General features: G+C 41.6%; 1 protein-coding gene across 7 annotated transcripts in view; it reads left to right on the plus strand.

Annotated features, from left to right (window-relative positions):
• The window catches only part of elna (elastin a), a 37,293-nt gene that overhangs the window by 13,419 nt on the left and 5,306 nt on the right, over positions 1-18,568 (plus strand). For 2 of the 7 annotated variants that reach the window (XM_061280927.1, XM_061280931.1), the window contains exons 6-43: positions 6,877-6,942; positions 7,038-7,109; positions 7,464-7,493; positions 8,281-8,316; positions 8,409-8,483; positions 8,996-9,043; positions 9,125-9,187; positions 9,630-9,662; positions 9,740-9,805; positions 10,075-10,116; positions 10,207-10,293; positions 10,382-10,432; positions 10,523-10,639; positions 10,814-10,849; positions 10,956-11,102; positions 11,222-11,383; positions 11,496-11,585; positions 11,806-11,895; positions 12,010-12,171; positions 12,312-12,440; positions 12,512-12,637; positions 13,023-13,148; positions 13,282-13,428; positions 13,607-13,741; positions 13,901-14,083; positions 14,189-14,464; positions 14,559-14,690; positions 14,773-14,907; positions 14,985-15,122; positions 15,232-15,345; positions 15,423-15,545; positions 15,654-15,779; positions 15,856-15,999; positions 16,428-16,553; positions 16,723-16,797; positions 16,891-16,995; positions 17,087-17,122; positions 17,389-17,439. In XM_061280927.1, the coding sequence (XP_061136911.1) occupies positions 6,877-6,942; positions 7,038-7,109; positions 7,464-7,493; positions 8,281-8,316; positions 8,409-8,483; positions 8,996-9,043; positions 9,125-9,187; positions 9,630-9,662; positions 9,740-9,805; positions 10,075-10,116; positions 10,207-10,293; positions 10,382-10,432; positions 10,523-10,639; positions 10,814-10,849; positions 10,956-11,102; positions 11,222-11,383; positions 11,496-11,585; positions 11,806-11,895; positions 12,010-12,171; positions 12,312-12,440; positions 12,512-12,637; positions 13,023-13,148; positions 13,282-13,428; positions 13,607-13,741; positions 13,901-14,083; positions 14,189-14,464; positions 14,559-14,690; positions 14,773-14,907; positions 14,985-15,122; positions 15,232-15,345; positions 15,423-15,545; positions 15,654-15,779; positions 15,856-15,999; positions 16,428-16,553; positions 16,723-16,797; positions 16,891-16,995; positions 17,087-17,122; positions 17,389-17,439 (3,900 nt within the window). The remainder of the gene's footprint in view (positions 1-6,876; positions 6,943-7,037; positions 7,110-7,463; positions 7,494-8,280; positions 8,317-8,408; positions 8,484-8,995; positions 9,044-9,124; positions 9,188-9,629; positions 9,663-9,739; positions 9,806-10,074; positions 10,117-10,206; positions 10,294-10,381; positions 10,433-10,522; positions 10,640-10,813; positions 10,850-10,955; positions 11,103-11,221; positions 11,384-11,495; positions 11,586-11,805; positions 11,896-12,009; positions 12,172-12,311; positions 12,441-12,511; positions 12,638-13,022; positions 13,149-13,281; positions 13,429-13,606; positions 13,742-13,900; positions 14,084-14,188; positions 14,465-14,558; positions 14,691-14,772; positions 14,908-14,984; positions 15,123-15,231; positions 15,346-15,422; positions 15,546-15,653; positions 15,780-15,855; positions 16,000-16,427; positions 16,554-16,722; positions 16,798-16,890; positions 16,996-17,086; positions 17,123-17,388; positions 17,440-18,568) is intronic. The other 5 variants (XM_061280932.1, XM_061280933.1, XM_061280928.1 and 2 more) reach the window with 5 other exon arrangements.

Below are 18,568 nucleotides of genomic sequence, written 5' to 3' on the forward strand. Positions count from 1 at the left end.
TTGGACACAGATGGAGTTTTGTTTTGCTTTTCCTCTCCTTTCTGCTTTTTTAAATTGTAAATCAAAACCCACAACTGGCTCAACTCCCCAGTCAAAACTATTGGACCTTTTGATTTTTAAATGAGTGTTATGAACTACAAAGGCAAAATGCAAATGAAGGCAAATATTTAGATGACACAAATGTACACAAAGCCATCGGTCTCTGGCCAAGGTTTACAGTTTAGTGAACCATTCCATTGTCTACAGCAACCGTAGTTGCACATTGCACATGGGCTGTTAGTTTGGCAGCTAAAATATGAATCCTATTAGTACTCTAATTTTTAACTTGTTCCAAAGTAATTTTTTAAACTGACCACTTAAAATACATGTTTGAGGCTTTGGGCTATTATATTCTTCTTCTGCATAGTAACTGAGCTAAACGAGGCAGAGTATAGCTGAATGTTGTCTAATGCACATGCACAAAAGAAAATGGTTCAAACAGCTATTTTTGTGCACTTCAGATTTGTTTGTACTCGGTGCCCCTTGATTCTCTGCAATTGAGTAGTGACCAGTACAAGTTGTCTGCTTTTCACCCCAAGTCAGGTGGGATTGGCTCCAAGCTCCTGAATAGATGGGTGGATTGAGTCTCTCTGCTGGCACAACTGAGACAAATCTCCCAGTGCTCACAATCGTATCTCGCATGATTCCTCAGCTTTTAAAAAGGTTAACAAGTTTAGGATCTTTTAACCTTCCGCAGCCAATCAAGGTGTCAAATTCTTTCACCATTCATGATATAATTTATCTTTTCAATACTTTCCCTTAGTATTCTCTGCCCAATGATTTCAGCAGTGACATGCAACAGATGGCTGGCTGCACCGTGTTCGCAACTTTTCCTATGACGCAAGAATTTGGAAAATACTTTGGAGCCTGTGCATCCAGCATCACTGTTTCAATGGCCATGTTAGCAGCCGACCTGTCCAACATCGGTCTCTTTCTTCAACCCTGACTTGTCGGAAAAGTATTCAGTGCAATGACAGTCAGATGCACATGTGGACCATCTGGGAGAGGAAACACACTTGGCTGTAAAATTATACATACCATGCCTTCAGGCTTCGTATTTTGACAAGAGTTCTAACCCGATTCATAGTTTGTACAATTAATCTTTTCTGGGCTGGCTGCTCCAACCTGTGATGTTTCTCCTCAAATGTTCCATAATCTAATGCTTGCAATGTGTTTCTGCCTTGTCCGAATGCCTTTGTTGAACATGATGCAAGTTTGTATGCCAAGCTCAAATGGTTGATGAGCACCGAATTGTAGACACTCCTCAGACATGTTCAGGGGCTTTGAGTTGGCAGAGCAGCTAGGACATTCCTTCAAAGTGGATAAAGAGTAGCAGATCCTCTCAGTTCTAACAAAAACCAGGAAAGGGCCCAACTCTCTGGTGTGGTTGAAAGCATACGGTCTGCTGCTGTGGGCTTTGTATGACTTGAAGTGTAAACAATGACATCATTGACTCAATGGATAATGGTGTAATGCGAGGTTTACAAATTAGTACAGTTTTAAATCCAAACAGGAACAACAACTGTCGCCACAGATGGAATGACAACACTGCTGAGTGGAAAATCAAATTCCTGTTCGGTAGACCTGTGCTTCCCAACTTTTATGGCGCCAAGGCATCCATTTTATATTCAGAAATTCTCACAGCACTCCACCAAGCAAATATGTCACAAAAAGAATTAATATTAAAATAATGACCTCTTCTCAATTTATTCCCAAACTGGCTTGCTCAGTGTGCAATTCTTGCCTGATCGTTTGAACAGAAAGTTGTTCAGCTTGTATGAAATGAGAATTTAATCTATTGTATGAATGGAAACAGGTCATTTGTGCCTTCTGCCATTAAATAGAAGATTAAATTTTTCTGCCTATCCCTATACGTCACTGGCACAAATATATATTTGTAATGAATAAATACAAATGTTCAGTTCAATTACGTAAAATGACCCCTAATGGAAAAAGCCTAAAGCAGAAGTAAAAGAATCAAGTAAAATTCACAATGCACGAGTGTGCTATGGCACCCTGCTCTGAAATTACTGCTCTTTATCAAGCAGAAAATATTAAAACTCACCGAGACACATTGGAATTGTATTTTCTCATGCCTTGCCAAAAATAATTTGAATTAATCATATGCATTATCCCTGACAGAGTTATTGCTCATTTAAAGTGTGAAAGTGCCATGTATGTGGCTCAGTCAGTGCGGATGTTTGTTGTGGGAAGTGAGTCTTTCCACTGGGAGTGAGAAATAGCAGCACTTTGCAATGACCTCAAGTGTATTAGTCATATTATCCCCCCCCCACCCCTTGATTTTAATGTTTTGGCATGAAAGCCACCAGAGAGAACAGTTACCTTTGGAAGTTCTGCAGCCAGACAGACTAATAAACAAGTCAACAAAATAAACTAGTTTGTGGAGGTAATTAAAGCAGAGCAGGAATAATTTTACATGAAGCTGTTTGCAGAGTTGTAACTCAGACGAGATCACACAACAGCACAGTAGCGCAGCTCGCAACTAGAAACTTTCACACTTACTGTTTGTTGGAAGCCATTGGATAAGCATTGCTAAAATAAAATTCCACATTGGAAGGCCAGACTTCTGTCTTTAACCCTAGATCTGAAAATTATAAGCGAAATGTTACATATTTCATTACATCCCAGGAGTAATTCGGTTGAGCTGAAGTTTGAGAAACCCGAATCTATCACTCATATTGCCACAAAAAAAGTATACTTTGTTACTCACTTATGGCAACAAGTAGTAACTTTTGGAAGCTGCCATAGTGTCATGACTCCATGGAAAAAATATATTAAAAAACAATAGGAGGAAATCTGCCCAAGTCGGCAAGCTCACACTATTGAGTAAAGAAAGAGACAAAATATGCAGTAGTGTGAGAACATATAATTAATTCAAGATGTATCCGAACTTGCGTCTCACATTTGGGGGCAGATAAGTGACAGCAAAGGGAACCTGGAAGTGACTAGGACAATTGGAGGTCACAGGAGCAGGGAGGAGAGGCAAGGCGAGGGAAGCGCTCGTGTCTCACGCAATGTGGAATTACTACAGCACCTCACATCATTCTGCTTTTATCCAGCTCACCCTGCATCACCTCACAAAAATGCTATCCATCCACCAACTTGGAAGCTATACAGCATGATAATTCCATAATGATAACAATGGGGTTTGATGACATAATGATAGACTTATTTTTTAAAGTGAAAATGTCTTTGGGACTATAGCCGATGAGTTGAATCCACTTGTCAATCGAAGAAAAGTGTTGAGTCTTCGGGGAATTCATCAACTCTTTGAAGATGATGTTAGCAAGAAGATTTTCCATCACATTACAGTGACTGCAGCACGGTACATTGCCAAAGCACGTCTCGGCATTCTGCGCACCTTTTGGTGTTAATGATGTCATGGTTAGCGCAGGCAAGATACGGTATGTGTTATACTTCTCCCTTTTGCACTCTTAACACCGGTTTCTAGACGAGATAACAGAATGAAAAGGGCATGAGTTCAAATGGTCCCTCGCTGCTTTCCTGTAGGCTAAGAGAGCAAAAACTAAGAAGTAAAAAAGAAAAATGAAATATCTGAGACACTTCAGAGGTCTGTCCTCCGCTCTGCTACCTTCAGTGGGTTTGAATGAAAACACAAAGCAGAGAGCAAAAAGTGGGGAATGGAAGAGATGGGAAGCAGTGAATGAATCCATCCGCCACTCACTCAACTTTGGCTCCCTCCTGTTGATGCAGTTAACACCTTGTGTCTGCTCTCCATGAATTTATAGAACATGTTAGGAGGAAACTTGAAAAATGGAGAAAAACAGAGAGAGTGAGTGAAGGAGAGAGAGTGAGGAGCAAAGACAGTGTTTTGATTAATGGCTTGTGTATCCCTTGGTTCTCAAACGAGATTGTCTGACCTCGCCCCAATGGAGAATGAGCGAGGTGTTTGAGGAGTGAGATTGAAACCAGATATTTCTTTTCACACTGGCTCATATCCATCACTTGGGCTGAGAACATGACCAATGACAGAGTCTTAGCCACATTTTCTGGCCAGTGTCAGTCTTCTATCTACAACAAAGATTTACATTCTTTTTCTTACATGTGTTCCATTCATATACTTTATTGTAACTTCTTTTAGAGGACAGCAATGGCTTGACTTTTGCTCATTTTTGACTCCGCTCATTTATCCATGTATCCGTTGATCTAGCCATCCATTCATCAATAATAGCGTATTTATCATAAATCTTTCCAAAATCAAAAAGAATAACAATCTATTAAAGGCAAAACTATTTATTTGTGTGTATTTTGGAAGGGAATCAAAATAAATCCACGATAACACTGAGCTATGAAAATGCCTGAGGACACGGTCATTTGCATACCAGTATTATCATTTTTATCATAACCAAAAGTACTCTGTAGATATTAGATTAAGAGATTAGATTAAAATTGATTCAAGAACTGGGAGTAATTCGTCACTGCTGGTTTGTTGTTTGTGTCCAAAAAACAAGTTGTCCTTAAAAACTAAGCCATAAAAACAAGATCCATTTTAAACAAAAGTTGTCCAGTGTGAAAAGACCCTAAATGGAGCGAGCCTATGATGCATCACAGCACTTTATTGCTCACCTTTGCATTTCTCTATCCCACTGTTCACTCTCTGTTGTAATATCGACTTTCAGGCCCTTCCATCTTGGAATGGATCTCTGACCTTTTGTTGAGATGTTCTGTCCATTGTCCAAATCCAGCAGAGGTGGTCCCATGGGTTTGCTGTTTTGCCTAGAGCGCGTTACGTACAAATTTATCCACAATATTCAGGAGGTATACAGAAATCCTTCAACTTGTCAGAAATAATACTGGGGAAAACACCAAAGAAAAATAATGATTTGATATCAGGGCCATTGTTCAAACCTTCTGCGGGTGGTTAATTGACAACAAACAAAACAGACGTACGGTATATTTCCAATAATCTGTAAGTTATGAGGGCCTCGTTTGTGTAGATTCATGTCCTAACACATGTCATAATACGTGTCCAACAAAAATGTGGTTGTTTCGGCTGACAATGTGTTGAAAATATCGCCAAAGTGAGAGCTTGTTCAAAACCCAATACCTTCATATCCTAAATATAAAGCATATGATACATGTCAAGCCCTCAAATAGCTTTTTTCAGAACTGTCCCCCTGACTCCCTAAATGAATTGCATCCAGGTTAACCTATGTAGCATCCACCATGTTGCTCAGAGCCTTGAGAGAGCGGATTTGCATGTGTTCTGGTCATTCCTCATTCACATGCAGTTTCTAAGGGAATCATTACGGTTTTCATTTTACTGTATTTTGTCACTGTCAAGCAAAGTCAGAAAATTGTCTTGGCCTGGACTCATAATCAGTCACATCATTTTGGGCTCACTTGTGCGTGTCTGCATCTCATCATGTGATGTCAAACCAGAGCAAAGTCTCCTGTGCAGGTGCGAGATGACCCTGAGTGCTATCGGAGATGACAGTCTAAATCTTACACATGTGACAATAAGTGGGCCATATGATCATTTGTTTTTCATTTTACTCGTGTGGAATAACACCCCTGTTTCATTTCTCTGTGGCTTAACACAGATGTAAGGCTACATTTACACTACGTTCCGGAAAACAGGGTTACCCCATTTTAGGCTATTATCGACAATACAGTATTTGCAAACATTTATTGAGTGGCAGAATTTAAGTAAAGGTCTAGTTGGTGAGGAGAAAGCTCAGCTGTCTGGGAAACGGTGAATAGCATAAAGTGTCTAGCCGAGGGATACAACTCTGCCCTTCGGGAGTGCTGAGCCCTGAACCTCAGGTAGAATGTGGCCACTGTCAAAGTTAATAAATATTTAAATAGTGCTTTCTCCATCTTCTTGACTTGAAGCTAACTTTGAGGTGTGCCTGCATGTACACTTCATATCTAAGAAGGAGATTACTTAGGAACTCTTAGCTCAGCGCAGAGGATCGTGTTGCATGCCTTGTGTGTTTGTCAAGCCTTTGGCAAGATTCATCGTGGACTGTTGCTTTCCTCACACATTCCTCGTCATCATCACTAATCATTGTCATTACCTTCACTCCAAGCATTACTGGGTGCACTCTAAGGTCTCATCCTGTCCGTCTTGCTGACTTATTCAACTTGCTTCCCTTATTCACTTGGTCTCAAACCTGACTTTTAGACCCTTTTTAGGTGTTAGTATGACAATGTGTTTTTTGGCTTGTTCTAAAAATATTTATACTTTCGCATGCATGCTTGTCTCAGCTCAGCTTATTCAAATACAGTACCTGCATGTTTATGCTATTCTCTCAAATGGATATTTTGCCAGCGATAGAGACAAGTTCATAGTCTTCTCTTCCCATGTGTATTCCTCAGAATGAAAAGAGATCAAAGCTGTAATTGGACTGTTTAAGCAACAAGTTAAGTCAAAAGCTAAAGGGTCTCGATCCTAGAAAGTGTTTAGAATACCACATAAGGTCTTCATCTGCTTCAGCGTGTTTGTGTCTGTTGAGCAACAACAATAAATTTTCTCTCCTGGATTCAATAATAGGCTTGAGTCAAATGAATCGGATGCTACGTTGATTAATTCATGTTTATGTTAAACAAAAACAAAACTTACCTGTGTGGACCTACTATGATGTTTTGAAATAAACTGAGGATTTTAGCTCAGGAATACTTTTGTCGGAGCAATGAACAGCAATCTGTGAGGTGGCCTGTCTGGTTCACCAATATTAGGCCCACACAGACTACTAGATTCTTCGAGTCTCTCTGCACATCACCCTTAAATCATTGTTTTACAGTTTGTTTCTCTGTTGGTTGTTTTTCAAACTCTGAGATATATCTCGTTAGGTTATGGAAATCTAGGAACCGGGGTTCTTGGAGGTGGCGGGTATGGAGCTGGAGGCTTCGGCGGTGGTGAGTACTGCAATCATTTAGGAAGTTGGCAGTATATCATTTTCCCTAAAAAAAACACCAATTTATAACAGCACATATTTCCTCTTTCCACACAGGTGGTTATGGGGGATATGGTGCAGTCCCCGGTGGAATCTTCCCAGGAGCTGGACAGAAGGCTGGTAAAAGAGGTACAATCATGACTCAGGAATGTAAAAAGTACAGGTGCTGCATATATTCATCTGCCAATTTATTAGGTACATCACTATTTTTGCATTGATAATAATACTCCGTTTTTATTGACACTGACAAAGCAGTATTATTTAACGGTTCAGAAAGAAACTTTGTCACTCTGCGTCCTTGACCTTACTGCCTTAAGACTGCTGGGATAGGCTCCAACACACCCGTGACCCATATGAGGATAAATCAGTTCTGATAATGGATGGATGGGTGGGTGGGATCTCATCAAGTTATTCGACTTCATTTCACATTTTGTTGAGTGTAGAACAAAAAATATGCAATTATAGATTGTTGCTATGTTACAGGTGTTGGAGGCCATCTGCTACCATTTGGAGGTACGATGTCGGCTGGTACAATGATATATTACTATGCAAACACAGATACAGTGACTTTAGTGGTCTGCATTCTTGTCTATTAATAACAGAAAGCCCAAATAAATGCATTAACAGTAAATCAGAATGAAAAATAACGTTTTGGACAGAAACATACTCCCGCAGAGCCTACAGTGACCTCACGGTCTGTGATGTTTATCTCCGTATGATTTATTTTAAATTAGGCAGCTTGATGAGGCATGGACTCTTGGGTCCACTCATGACGAGGGCTTTGGCAACCAGCTTACTCCTAAATATTGGTTGGCAGAAAAAAAAACTTCCCTCGAATAAGTCTGGGATTTTTTTTTCACGATACTCAGAATAACATCTCATTCGCTTGAAAGAGCAAAGATAAAACAGCATTCTTTTGCCAAAACTTTCCTCAACAAATCTCCGGAGGCCGCATACTTACAAGTAGTGCGCAACGTCTATTCAGGCAAAGTATGTGGAATTTAAGATTTAAAAATGAAAACAGGAGTTGAACAAATAAACCATTGCGTCTTTGCTGGGGCCGAACTCCCCTACTTGTGCGGCTGACAGCTTATTTCTCACATGAGCGGTTAGCCAATGAAATGAGGCATTTGATTAGCACAGACATGACATTCGTAGCGGCTGCCTCCTGTAATTATAGTAAAAGTCAGCCATGTCACTTTTGATCATGAAGGTCTTTGAGTTGACATTTGACAGAGTAAAGATACAGATCTCCTCACAAATTACTCTCCTGACTACACTACATTTCATTATACCGCAGGAGCCGGAACTGGAACAGGAACTCTTCCTGCTGGAGGCAAGGCACAACTTTGTATAATACTGCCTTAGCTTGTGCTCACATGATTGTTTTCTTACTCACCTCATGTGACATTGTGTCCTTATTTCTAGGCCCCGTTATCCCCCAGACAGGTTTGCCAGGAGGGACCGGTGCTGGATCAGGAAAGAAAGCTTCCAAAGTACCAGGTATTGTGTAATCGAATCATAATCTACTCTTCAGGCTCATGGGCAGACCGGATATTATTTCTATGTATCAATGCAGAAGAAATCGCTGCAAATTGCTCTTGTTTTCTGTGGGAAATGTGTAAAGTGAACCATCCCACGAGGCTGTTTGACCCTTGATTTGTTTGGATAGTTCCCAAAAGTAGAAATAATACTGCTGCTGAACCCCACTTTGCCTTGTTTTCATTTCCATTTTGGATTCTTTTGCACATTATTTTCCATAAAATTATAGCTCAGTTGTTCAAATGATGAACTGTCTCCATTCTGATGTTCCTTTATAATTTGTTTGCTTACCTCGATTTGGCCCTTTCCTTAGAGTGTCTAAACTTTTGAGGGCAGATCAGGCAAAATGAAGCTTTTTATCATTAAATATATTTCAAAACTTGATGTACTATTCCAACCGGTTTGAATGCATATGGACCCAGGCAAACCTTTGCCTTATATACACAATAATACTGTACCATTGGTTCTGGCAGGTGTGGATGTACCAGGACTTTATCAAGGTGGATTCGTACCAGCAAATGGTATGTCGCTTTCATTGATCCAGTATTGGCAGACAAAGGTGTTGGCCTGATATTTAATGCAACTGTTTTCTGATGCTTCAGGATTTGGAAACCGTGGAGTTCTTCCAGGAGTTGCCACTGGCGATGGCCTCAATCAGAAATCCCGTAAGAATCTTCTTCCTCTTGACTCTAAATTTCCCATACAGTAGGTGTGGCATAGTCTGTCTATATTGGCCCTGTGATTGACTTGTGACTAGTCCACTATACTTTTTTCCCCAAAGTTAGAAAAGATGGCAACTTACAATAGGAGTACGTAATCAGTTATATTGAAAATCGACTGGTTTTTTTTCTACATAACAGGAAGAATAAATATGTTCTCCCAGGGTTTCATGCATTTCTGTCTTATCTGACAGTCTACCCAACAGCACTAATGTACTTCTTAAATGACTATCATGCATTTTTATGATTTGCATATGAACAAACTTGATAAAGTCTTCTTTCTGGTCTTGTCCTGCATTAATGTGGCCTTTGGGGCTTCTTGGCAAATTTAGAAAATTATTTTCAGCATCTATGCATCTGACTGAATGATTTGATGTTTCTTCTACAGTTGGAGCAGGGGGACAGGGTGGAGCAGGAGCAGGTTGGTTATTTATGCATTTCAGATTCATATAAATTGTGTCTATCTTTCGAACATGTTTAAATGTATTCTCTTTTCAGGCTATGGTGGGCAGATGCAGCCCGGAGTGTTCCATGGATACCCTCTGAAATCACCCAAAACTCAAGGTGTGAATGTAGTGGTGGATTCAATTCATCCATTTATAGAGTACAGTAAAGTTTTGCCTTGCTCTTGATATATGAAAACTATTTAGTTTAGTGTTTGTTTTATTGTTATGCCTTGGCATCGCGCCATAATATTCTTTTCTCAGTTGATTCTTGAGGCATACTATTGCAGCCACTAATGGGAATGAGATGATTTGTTGTACACTTGTTTTCCTACCTAATGTTCCAGTGTATCTCGTATCTCTCATCAAGGATTGTTCATTTGCCCTCAGGTGGCCAGGGAGCAAAACCTGGAGGCGGAAAACTTCCCTTTGGTACAAAGGCTCATGTTTCATTGTCAAAAGATTTGCCGTAATCACAACATCAGGCAGTTGTTGATGATATGTCATGTTGCAATGATTCAGGTTACGGCGGTTTTGGTAATCAAGGAGCTGGACTTCCGGGAGGTAAAAGTGGCCCTGGCTCAAAGCCTGGATTTCCTATTGGGACTGGTTGGTATTCTAAGCTCTTATTTGCTAACAGGGAGCGGAAAAGCTAAAATCATATTGCATAATTATCATTTTTTTTCCTTTTTAACAGGAGTTGGCACTGGTGGCATCTCAGCTGCACAGGCCAAATCTGCCAAATATGGTACCGTCTAAATATTAATACTCGAAAAATTGTTGAGTCACTTGTATGATCAATTGTAGTATATTTATATTTGTCTTTACATTTCTGTAGGTTTGGGTGGTGCTGGTGGTTTTGGTGCTGTTGCTGGTGGTGCTGGTGGATTTGGTCCTGGTGCAGGTGGTTTGGGTGGTGGCACAGGTGGACGATATCCAGGGCAGATTCCAGGAGGTAGCGTGTCTTCAAGTGAAATTGCAAAAATATTTTTTAAATGACATTGGTCACGTCACCTGTATACAGTATGTCAAATAATAAAAGAATAAATAAACTAACCAAGTTTTTGTTTTACAAAAAAATTCAGGACATAAATACATACGGTACATTGAATTTGTCCCTATTTCACAGCAGGCTATGGACCTGGGTCCAAAGCTGCTAAATATGGTAACTAAAAATGTGTCCAACATTTATTGTTATAGTATGTTGTAATTGAACAACAGAGTGCTACTCATAGTTTCTATCTTTTATAACCTTATATTCGTATTTACAGGCGGTGTGCCAGGTGGTGTTCCTGGTGGCGTTCCAGGTGGTGTTCCGGGTGGTGTTCCTGGTGGCGTTCCAGGTGGTGTTCCAGGTGGTGTTCCTGGTGGTGTTCCAGGTGGTGGATATTTACCATCAGCCAAAGCAGCTAAATATGGTAAGTGCAAAACTGGCAATAATGTAGTGCTGCGGGCAATAGTGACCTCAATCCACGGACACTATGATGCATCATGGCTTTCTGTCATTAACGACAATTGTCCTGATTGTCCTTGACAGGTGGTGTACCAGGGGGTGTACCAGGTGGTTTACCAGGTGGTGTACCAGGGGGTGTACCAGGAGGTGTCCCCGGAGGTGTACCAGGCGGTGTACCAGGGGGCGTACCAGGAGGTGTACTAGGAGGTGGTGGATATCTCCCGTCAGCAAAAGCAGCTAAATACGGTAGGCACAAACCTGGGAATTTTGGTAGTGCTAGAAGCACCCGCTATCCATGGACACTAATGTAACATGACTTCATTGGAATAACAACATATGTCCTGATCCTCTTTAATAGGTGGTGTCCCAGGAGGTGTACCAGGTGGTCTACCAGGGGGTGTGCCAGGTGGTGTGCCCGGTGGAGTGCCCGGTGGTGTACCAGGATATGGTGGGTATCAGCCAGCAGCCAAAGCAGCTAAATATGGTATAACAGATATAAATTATTCTGCTTTTAACAACTTTTTATAGTTGGCATTACTGCTAGTGTTCAGATTATTGTAGTGAGAATAAGCGGTAAATGGATCGATGTTATTATTATTAGTATTGGAACTAGTATTAGTATTGTGCATGTACTGCATATGCAGTCAAAATCTTGGTCTACTTAACAGGGGGCGTACCAGGGGGCGTACCAGGTGGCGTACCAGGGGGTGTACCTGGAGGTGGTGGATATCTCCCGTCAGCAAAAGCAGCTAAATATGGTAGGCATAAAGCTGGTAGTTTTGGTAGTGCTAGAGGCAGCCGTTATCCGTGGACACTATGATGTAGTATGACTTCATTGAAATATCAACATCTGTCTTAATCCTTTTGAATAGGTGGTGTCCCAGGAGGTGTGCCAGGGGGTGTGCCAGGGGGTTTACCAGGTGGCGTACCAGGTGGTGTACCAGGTGGCGTACCAGGGGGCATGCCATGGGGTGTACCATGGGGTGTACCAGGGGGTGGTAGATATCTCCCATCAGCAAAAGCAGCTAAATATGGTATTGGCACCAATCTGATGGCCGCAACATCAATAATAATAAAGTTTGTTTCACAGGTGGACGATATCCAAGGCAGATAACAATGATTAGAATTCTACAGTTTTGAAGCCAAAAACATCTCACCTGAGTCTCTTTGACAGGTGGTGTTCCAGGTGGTGTACCAGGCGGTGTACCTGGTGGTGGTGTTCCTGGTGGTGTACCGGGTGGCGTTCCAGGTGGCTTACCTGGAGGTGGCGGATATGTACCAGGAGCCAAAGCAGCTAAATACGGTATGAACACTGCTCTGCTGGTGACAATTCTGAAAATTGGTGGCATACACATTATATGTTCTCCTTAACAGGTGGTGTTCCAGGTGGTGGAGCAGGGCGTTTGTCAGGTGGGGTACCATGGGGTGCACCAGTCGGTGTGCCTGCTAATGTACCAGGATTTGGTGGATATCAACCAGCAGCCAAAGCAAATAATTATGGTATGGCCATCCATCTGTTTGTAACAATTCGGTCTACCCTGGCATTGCTGGCGGTCAGATGGCACAAATAAGATACAATATTATCTTATCAAAGAAGCTATACTGGCTTTGTTGTGTACATTGTTACCGTTCTTTATGGTATGGATACATCTCTGTTCATCACAGTTGCGTTTAATTGTTATTCCTGGTATGTTCAATGCATTCATACAGTTAATCATTATTTCACTTACTGTCAAAGCTGCTAGTAAATATGGTATAACACCACTTTGCTAGTCATAATTCTCAATGTTGGCGGCACTGTCGATTGTTGTTTTTGTGACATAGGTGGAATGTGTCCAGGGTACACACCAAGATATAGCCATTATAATCTCGTTCTTCTTGACAGGAGGTGTAGCAGGTGGAGTTCCAAGTGGTGTTCCTGGTGGTGTACCTGGTGGAGTACCAGGTAGTGTGCCTGGTGGTGTACCAGGATTTGGCGGATATCAGCCAGGAGCCAAAGCAGCTAAATATGGTATGGACAATGCTGTAATGGTCACAGTTTTGAGTCTCGTTGCTAGGGGTTTTGGCAATTGTATCCAAGGCAGATGTGAAATTATCACAGTATTCACAAAATTAACACTGAATTTCTTTGGTCTCCTTTTCAGGTGGCGTCCCTGGTGGAGTACCTGGTGGTATCCCTGGTGGCATACCTGGAGGCGTCCCTGGTGGCATCCCTGGAGGCGTACCTGGTGGTGTACCTGGTGGTGTTCCAGGAGGTGGATATTCACCATCAGCCAAAGCAGCTAGATATGGTATGGGGACTGTTGTTCTTGCACAGATTCACTGTATCGAGGGTAATTGTTCAAGGTTTAAGGTTTCTTTATTAGTACCCCAATTGTAAATTTAGTTACAGTTGTATCCACATTTCATGTATAAAATCATTTCAGCTTGTATACAATCCAAAATACTTTACTTGGGTCTCCTTAACAGGGGGTGTACCTGGCGGTGTACCTGGTGGTGTACCTGGTGGTGTACCTGGTGGTGTACCTGGTGGCGTACCTGGTGGTGTTCCAGGTGGTGTACCAGGGGGTGGATATTCACCATCAGCCAAAGCAGCAAAATATGGTATGGGTGTTCTCTACTGTCACAAATTGTTAGTTGTGTTGTTGATGGTTGTGGTAGACAATATCCAGAGCAAATACTATGATATATAATTACATAAATTCAAATATTTTCAAAACAGCCTTTGAAATCATTATGAAATCATGTATAAATGCGTACCAGGTGGTGTACCAGGAGGTGTACCAGGAGGAGTGCCAGGTGGTGTGCCAGGTGGTGTGCCAGGTGGTGTGCCAGGTGGTGTGCCAGGTGGTGTGCCAGGTTGGGCACCATTTGCAGTACCAGGAGGAGGTCAGAGATATCCAGGCACCGGTCCATACTCACCAGCAGCCAAAGCAGCAAAATATGGTAAGGCCGGGTGTTCAGCAGTTGCAATATACTGTAAACGTTCCTGAAGGCAAATGTTCGAAGTGTAAATACTACTCCTGGTTTCTTTTTAATTGGAATTTACAGGAGGAGCAGGAGCAGGATTTGGAACAGGAGGACTGGGAGGAGCAGGAACAGGATTTGGAACAGGATTTGGAACAGGAGGACTGGGAGGAGCAGGAGCAGGATTTGGAACAGGAGGACGGGGAGGAGCAGGAGCAGGGTTTGGAACAGGAGGACTGGGAGGAACAGGAGCAGGGTTTGGAACAGGAGGACTGGGAGGAGCAGGAGTAGGGGGAAGACCTGGTTTGGTACCAGGAGGAGTTGGACAGTACTCTCCTGCTTCAAAAGCTGCCAAATATGGTTAGGAAATACGTGCAGTCAATTCGTTAATGCATATTTTGATATTCTTTCCGTTCACAGTTTTTCAAATCTGTCCATTAATTTTCATTTACAGGAGGAGCTGCAGCAGGGTTAGGAGGCACAGGATTGGGAGGACCACATGGAGGAATAGGGGGAGTACCAGGTTTAGTCCCAGGAGGAGTAGGGGGTGGACCATACTCTGCTGCTGCAAAAGCTGCTAAATATGGTACAGGAAATGAAGCATCTGTGTGTACTACGGATATTCCAGTTAACAAGCATGCCTAATTCATCTGAAACCTGGGTTACAGGAGGACTGGGGGCAGGGATAGGAACTGGCGGACTGGGAGGAACAGGAACAGGAATAGGCGGAATACCTGGTTTAGTTCCAGGAGGAGGAACAGGTGGACAATACGCTGCTGCTGCGGCAAAGGCTGCCAAATATGGTACAGGAAATAAAACATTGTACATTCAGAAGAATGTCTGTTTGACTTGTTTCATTTCACATGATTATGAAATTCAGGTGGAGCAGGAGCAGGGTTAGGGACAGCTGGAGTCGGAGGAACGGGAATAGGAGGAGTGCCCGGTCTGGTGCCAGGAGGAGTTGGAAATGGACAATACAATGCTGCTGCCGCTGCTGCTGCAAAGGCTGCCAAATATGGTAAAATGAACACGTAAATTTCTAATACATAGTTCAAATCCTGTTTATAAATGTACTGTAGCCATTATTCCCATTTTAGTCATCAACATGCTTTGTTTCTCTTGCTTAGGAGGAGCAGGAGCAGGGTTGGGAGCAGGAGGGTTCGGAGGAACAGCTGGACAAGTACCTGGTTTTGTTCCTGGAGGTGGACAGTACTCTCCTGCTGCAAAAGCTGCCAAATATGGTAGTCAATAAAAGATGCAACATACATACTGTCCCTTCAGATGTCTGGTGAATATATCTTAACTGTTTTGTTTGCAGGTGGAGCAGGAGCAGGGTTAGGAACCGGAGGACCGGGTGGTACAGGTGGGCAAGTACCTGGTTTTGTTCCTGGAGGAGTTGGGGGTGGACCATACTCTGCTGCTGCAAAAGCTGCCAAATATGGTAAAGTCAATAAAACACAATGCAAATCATCAAATGTATGTGGAAATGTTAGTCTAGTTTTAAGTTGAAATGATATGTTTGATACATTTTAAATGCTGTGCTTTGCAGGAGGAGCAGGCGCTCACTTAGGAACTGGTGGACTGGGAGGTAGAGGTGGGCAAGTACCTGGTTTTCTTCCCGGAGGATTTGGAGGTGGCCAATACTCTGCTGCTGCTGCAAAAGCTGCTAAATATGGTACAGTGAATAATCGTGTATTTGGATTTTTTTTATTTGAACCAACATGTATATTCATCTTTACTTTGGTTTACAGGGGGAGCAGGAGCAGGGTTAGGAACAGGAGGCCTGGGGGGATCAGGAGGACTGGGAGGAACAGGAGTAGGAGGAGGGCCTGGTTTGGTACCAGGAGGTGGACAATACCCTGCCGCTGCTGGTGCTGCAAAAGCTGCCAAATATGGTCTGAAGGGGAAATACTTATTATACATTGACATACAATGACACACTACATATTTGTGCTTCACTATTCACACTTTTATTTTGTATTCTGACTTTGGGTGCTCTTTCTTTAATTTCCCAAGAGGCCACAAGTAGTAATTGTTATTGTGGAAGTACTGCATGTTGAAGCCATACATTTCAACTGTTTTAGATCTTTGTATGGCAGGGAGCAAGTGACCGTAAGATAACTGGGTTGTTAGCACAATTTACATCTGCATTTCATTTAAATCGAACAACCTCTAAGATTTCGAAATATAATGTCACCTGTAAATAGCACAGGTTATTTTACTCAGTCATTTTCACATTTACTGTATTTTACTGTTCATGCTTGTCTTGATAGTTGTTTGAAATTTTTTTAATGTATTTCATTATCTTAATTGTGCTTTATAGGAGGAGCAGGAGCAGGATTAGGAACAGGAGGACTGGGAGGAACGGGAGTAGGAGTGCCTGATTTATTACCCGGAGGAGCTGAACGTGGACAATATTCTGGTGCTGCTGCAAAAGCTGCTAAATATGGTACAGGAAATGAAACACCAATTTTATTCCAGACACATTATTCCCCCAGATGTATTATTATAACATAATACACAGCTTCATTTTAACTTCTCTTATTTAGCAGGTGTCTTATTTTTCAAATTCTAATAGACTGATTTTCTTACAATACGGTCTTGATTATTTGCATCAGGAATCTCAACAGGAGGTGGAGCAGGGGTTGGTGCAGGATTAGCAGGAGCAGGAGTTGGACCAGGAACAGTTGGAGGTGACCAGTACTCTAATGCTTCTATGGCTGCAAAATATGCTACATTTAATGCAAGGGAAAATTTCTCTTTTTTTTTTTGGTCACCTATTTTAGGGGCTGTTCCTGGAGTGGGTCTTGCCTTGCCAGGAGCGACCCCACACACTGCAGTTAGCGGCCTCCCTGATGGTTCTGCCGGTGCTACCGTTGCTGGAAAGCCACGTAAGGAAGGCACAGACGACGGTCACATTTTTTTTTTTTAACCACATGAGCTTCTTTGTAGATGTTTTCACTGATCTTCTTGTTTCTACAGCAAAGAATATAGGTCCTTCTGGATCTCCTTTTCCAGGTACTCATAAATTCCATTTCCTTTTGGTAGACATGTAGCTTGACCTTAATTTAAAAGTGTCCCACCTTACAAGTTTTTAAAATAGACCTGCAAAAAACCAGCATAGACCATCTCGGTACTCACCACCATGTGCTGATCTTCACACATGCAAAACATTGCTACCTTGTATTTCTTCTATTTACCACTTTTAGTTTCCATTCCCCCCGCTGTGGCAGCATTAACTAACTTTTCTGGTCAAACCACCTGTGCGCGCTTTCTTTTGGCAGGCCCTACCCCTAGTGCCTCAAATGGGAAGGCCACAGAGCTCCCACAGCCCAGTAAGACCAATCATTTGCTTGCAATCTTTCTGTATTCGTCCATTCATTGTCTGCATTTTGCTTGGGTGAGTTGCAATGGGGAGGGCTAGAAACATGGCTTTCCTGCAGCGTTGTAGTAGGACAAGCAAAGTTCAATGGGCTCAATAAGAACTGATAAACACTCAAGTATATGATTAAAAAGTATCTCTGGATATATATATTTTTAAAAAGCTATTAAAAATACTCATACATTGCCTAAAACAATTTTCCAGTATTTATAGTAAATCTGCTTTGGGGCAGTTTTGTTTTATAGTCTTTACATTATTTTTGAATAAGAACAAGTTATTTTGAGTTTGTTGTTTTTTGAGGATCCATTTTAGTCCAAAGAGTTAGTTCTTTCTTCTCTCTTTCTTTCGAGACCATGTTATTTCTACAGCCTATTTGGTTGGAAACTGCCCTATCTTCCCCCAATACAATTTAAATGTGTAATTTGTTTCTTGTGTTAGTTTGAGGCTAAGTTTAACAAAAACGAGGCTTGCACTTGCACTGAAAAGATTTTCCTGACGCAGGCTATGCTACCTTTGAAATTCTACAGCAGGAGTTTTTCATGCTTTTGTGACACACGTATGCTGAACATTACTCAATTCACTGTTTCAGACAGATTGTGAGTGAAGCTGTGATACCCCTGCTGTAGAATACTGTAATGTTGGCTTTACATTGTTTTAAATTACATTCTCTTTTTTAGTCATATAGGATATTGTTTTAACATATTGATGGAATTATTTGGTGAAACAAAAAAATGCTGATCTAAACAGGATGTTTTATAATTTACATTCTTAAAAGTACCAGTAGGAAACATTTGCTCAGATAACAGCTTTGCACATCTTGGTATTCTCAGTCAGCCAGATGACCTGGAATGACTTTCGATTTACAGCTGTGCATTATCACGAGTTAATAGCGTGATGATTATTATTATTATTTTTTTTACCTGACCCATTTAAATTTGAAAGGTGTTTTTAAAAATTTCACAGATCTTGTATATATACTGCATACATACTGTATGTATGTATGTAAATTGAGTGCTTGAGTTATTGATGTCTGTCTGTCTGTCTGTCTGTCCGCCTGCCTGCCTGTCTGTCTGTCTGTTTTA

The sequence above is a fragment of the Syngnathus typhle genome, linkage group LG6 (assembly GCF_033458585.1).
Source record: "Syngnathus typhle isolate RoL2023-S1 ecotype Sweden linkage group LG6, RoL_Styp_1.0, whole genome shotgun sequence".
Lineage (NCBI taxonomy): Eukaryota > Metazoa > Chordata > Actinopteri > Syngnathiformes > Syngnathidae > Syngnathus > Syngnathus typhle.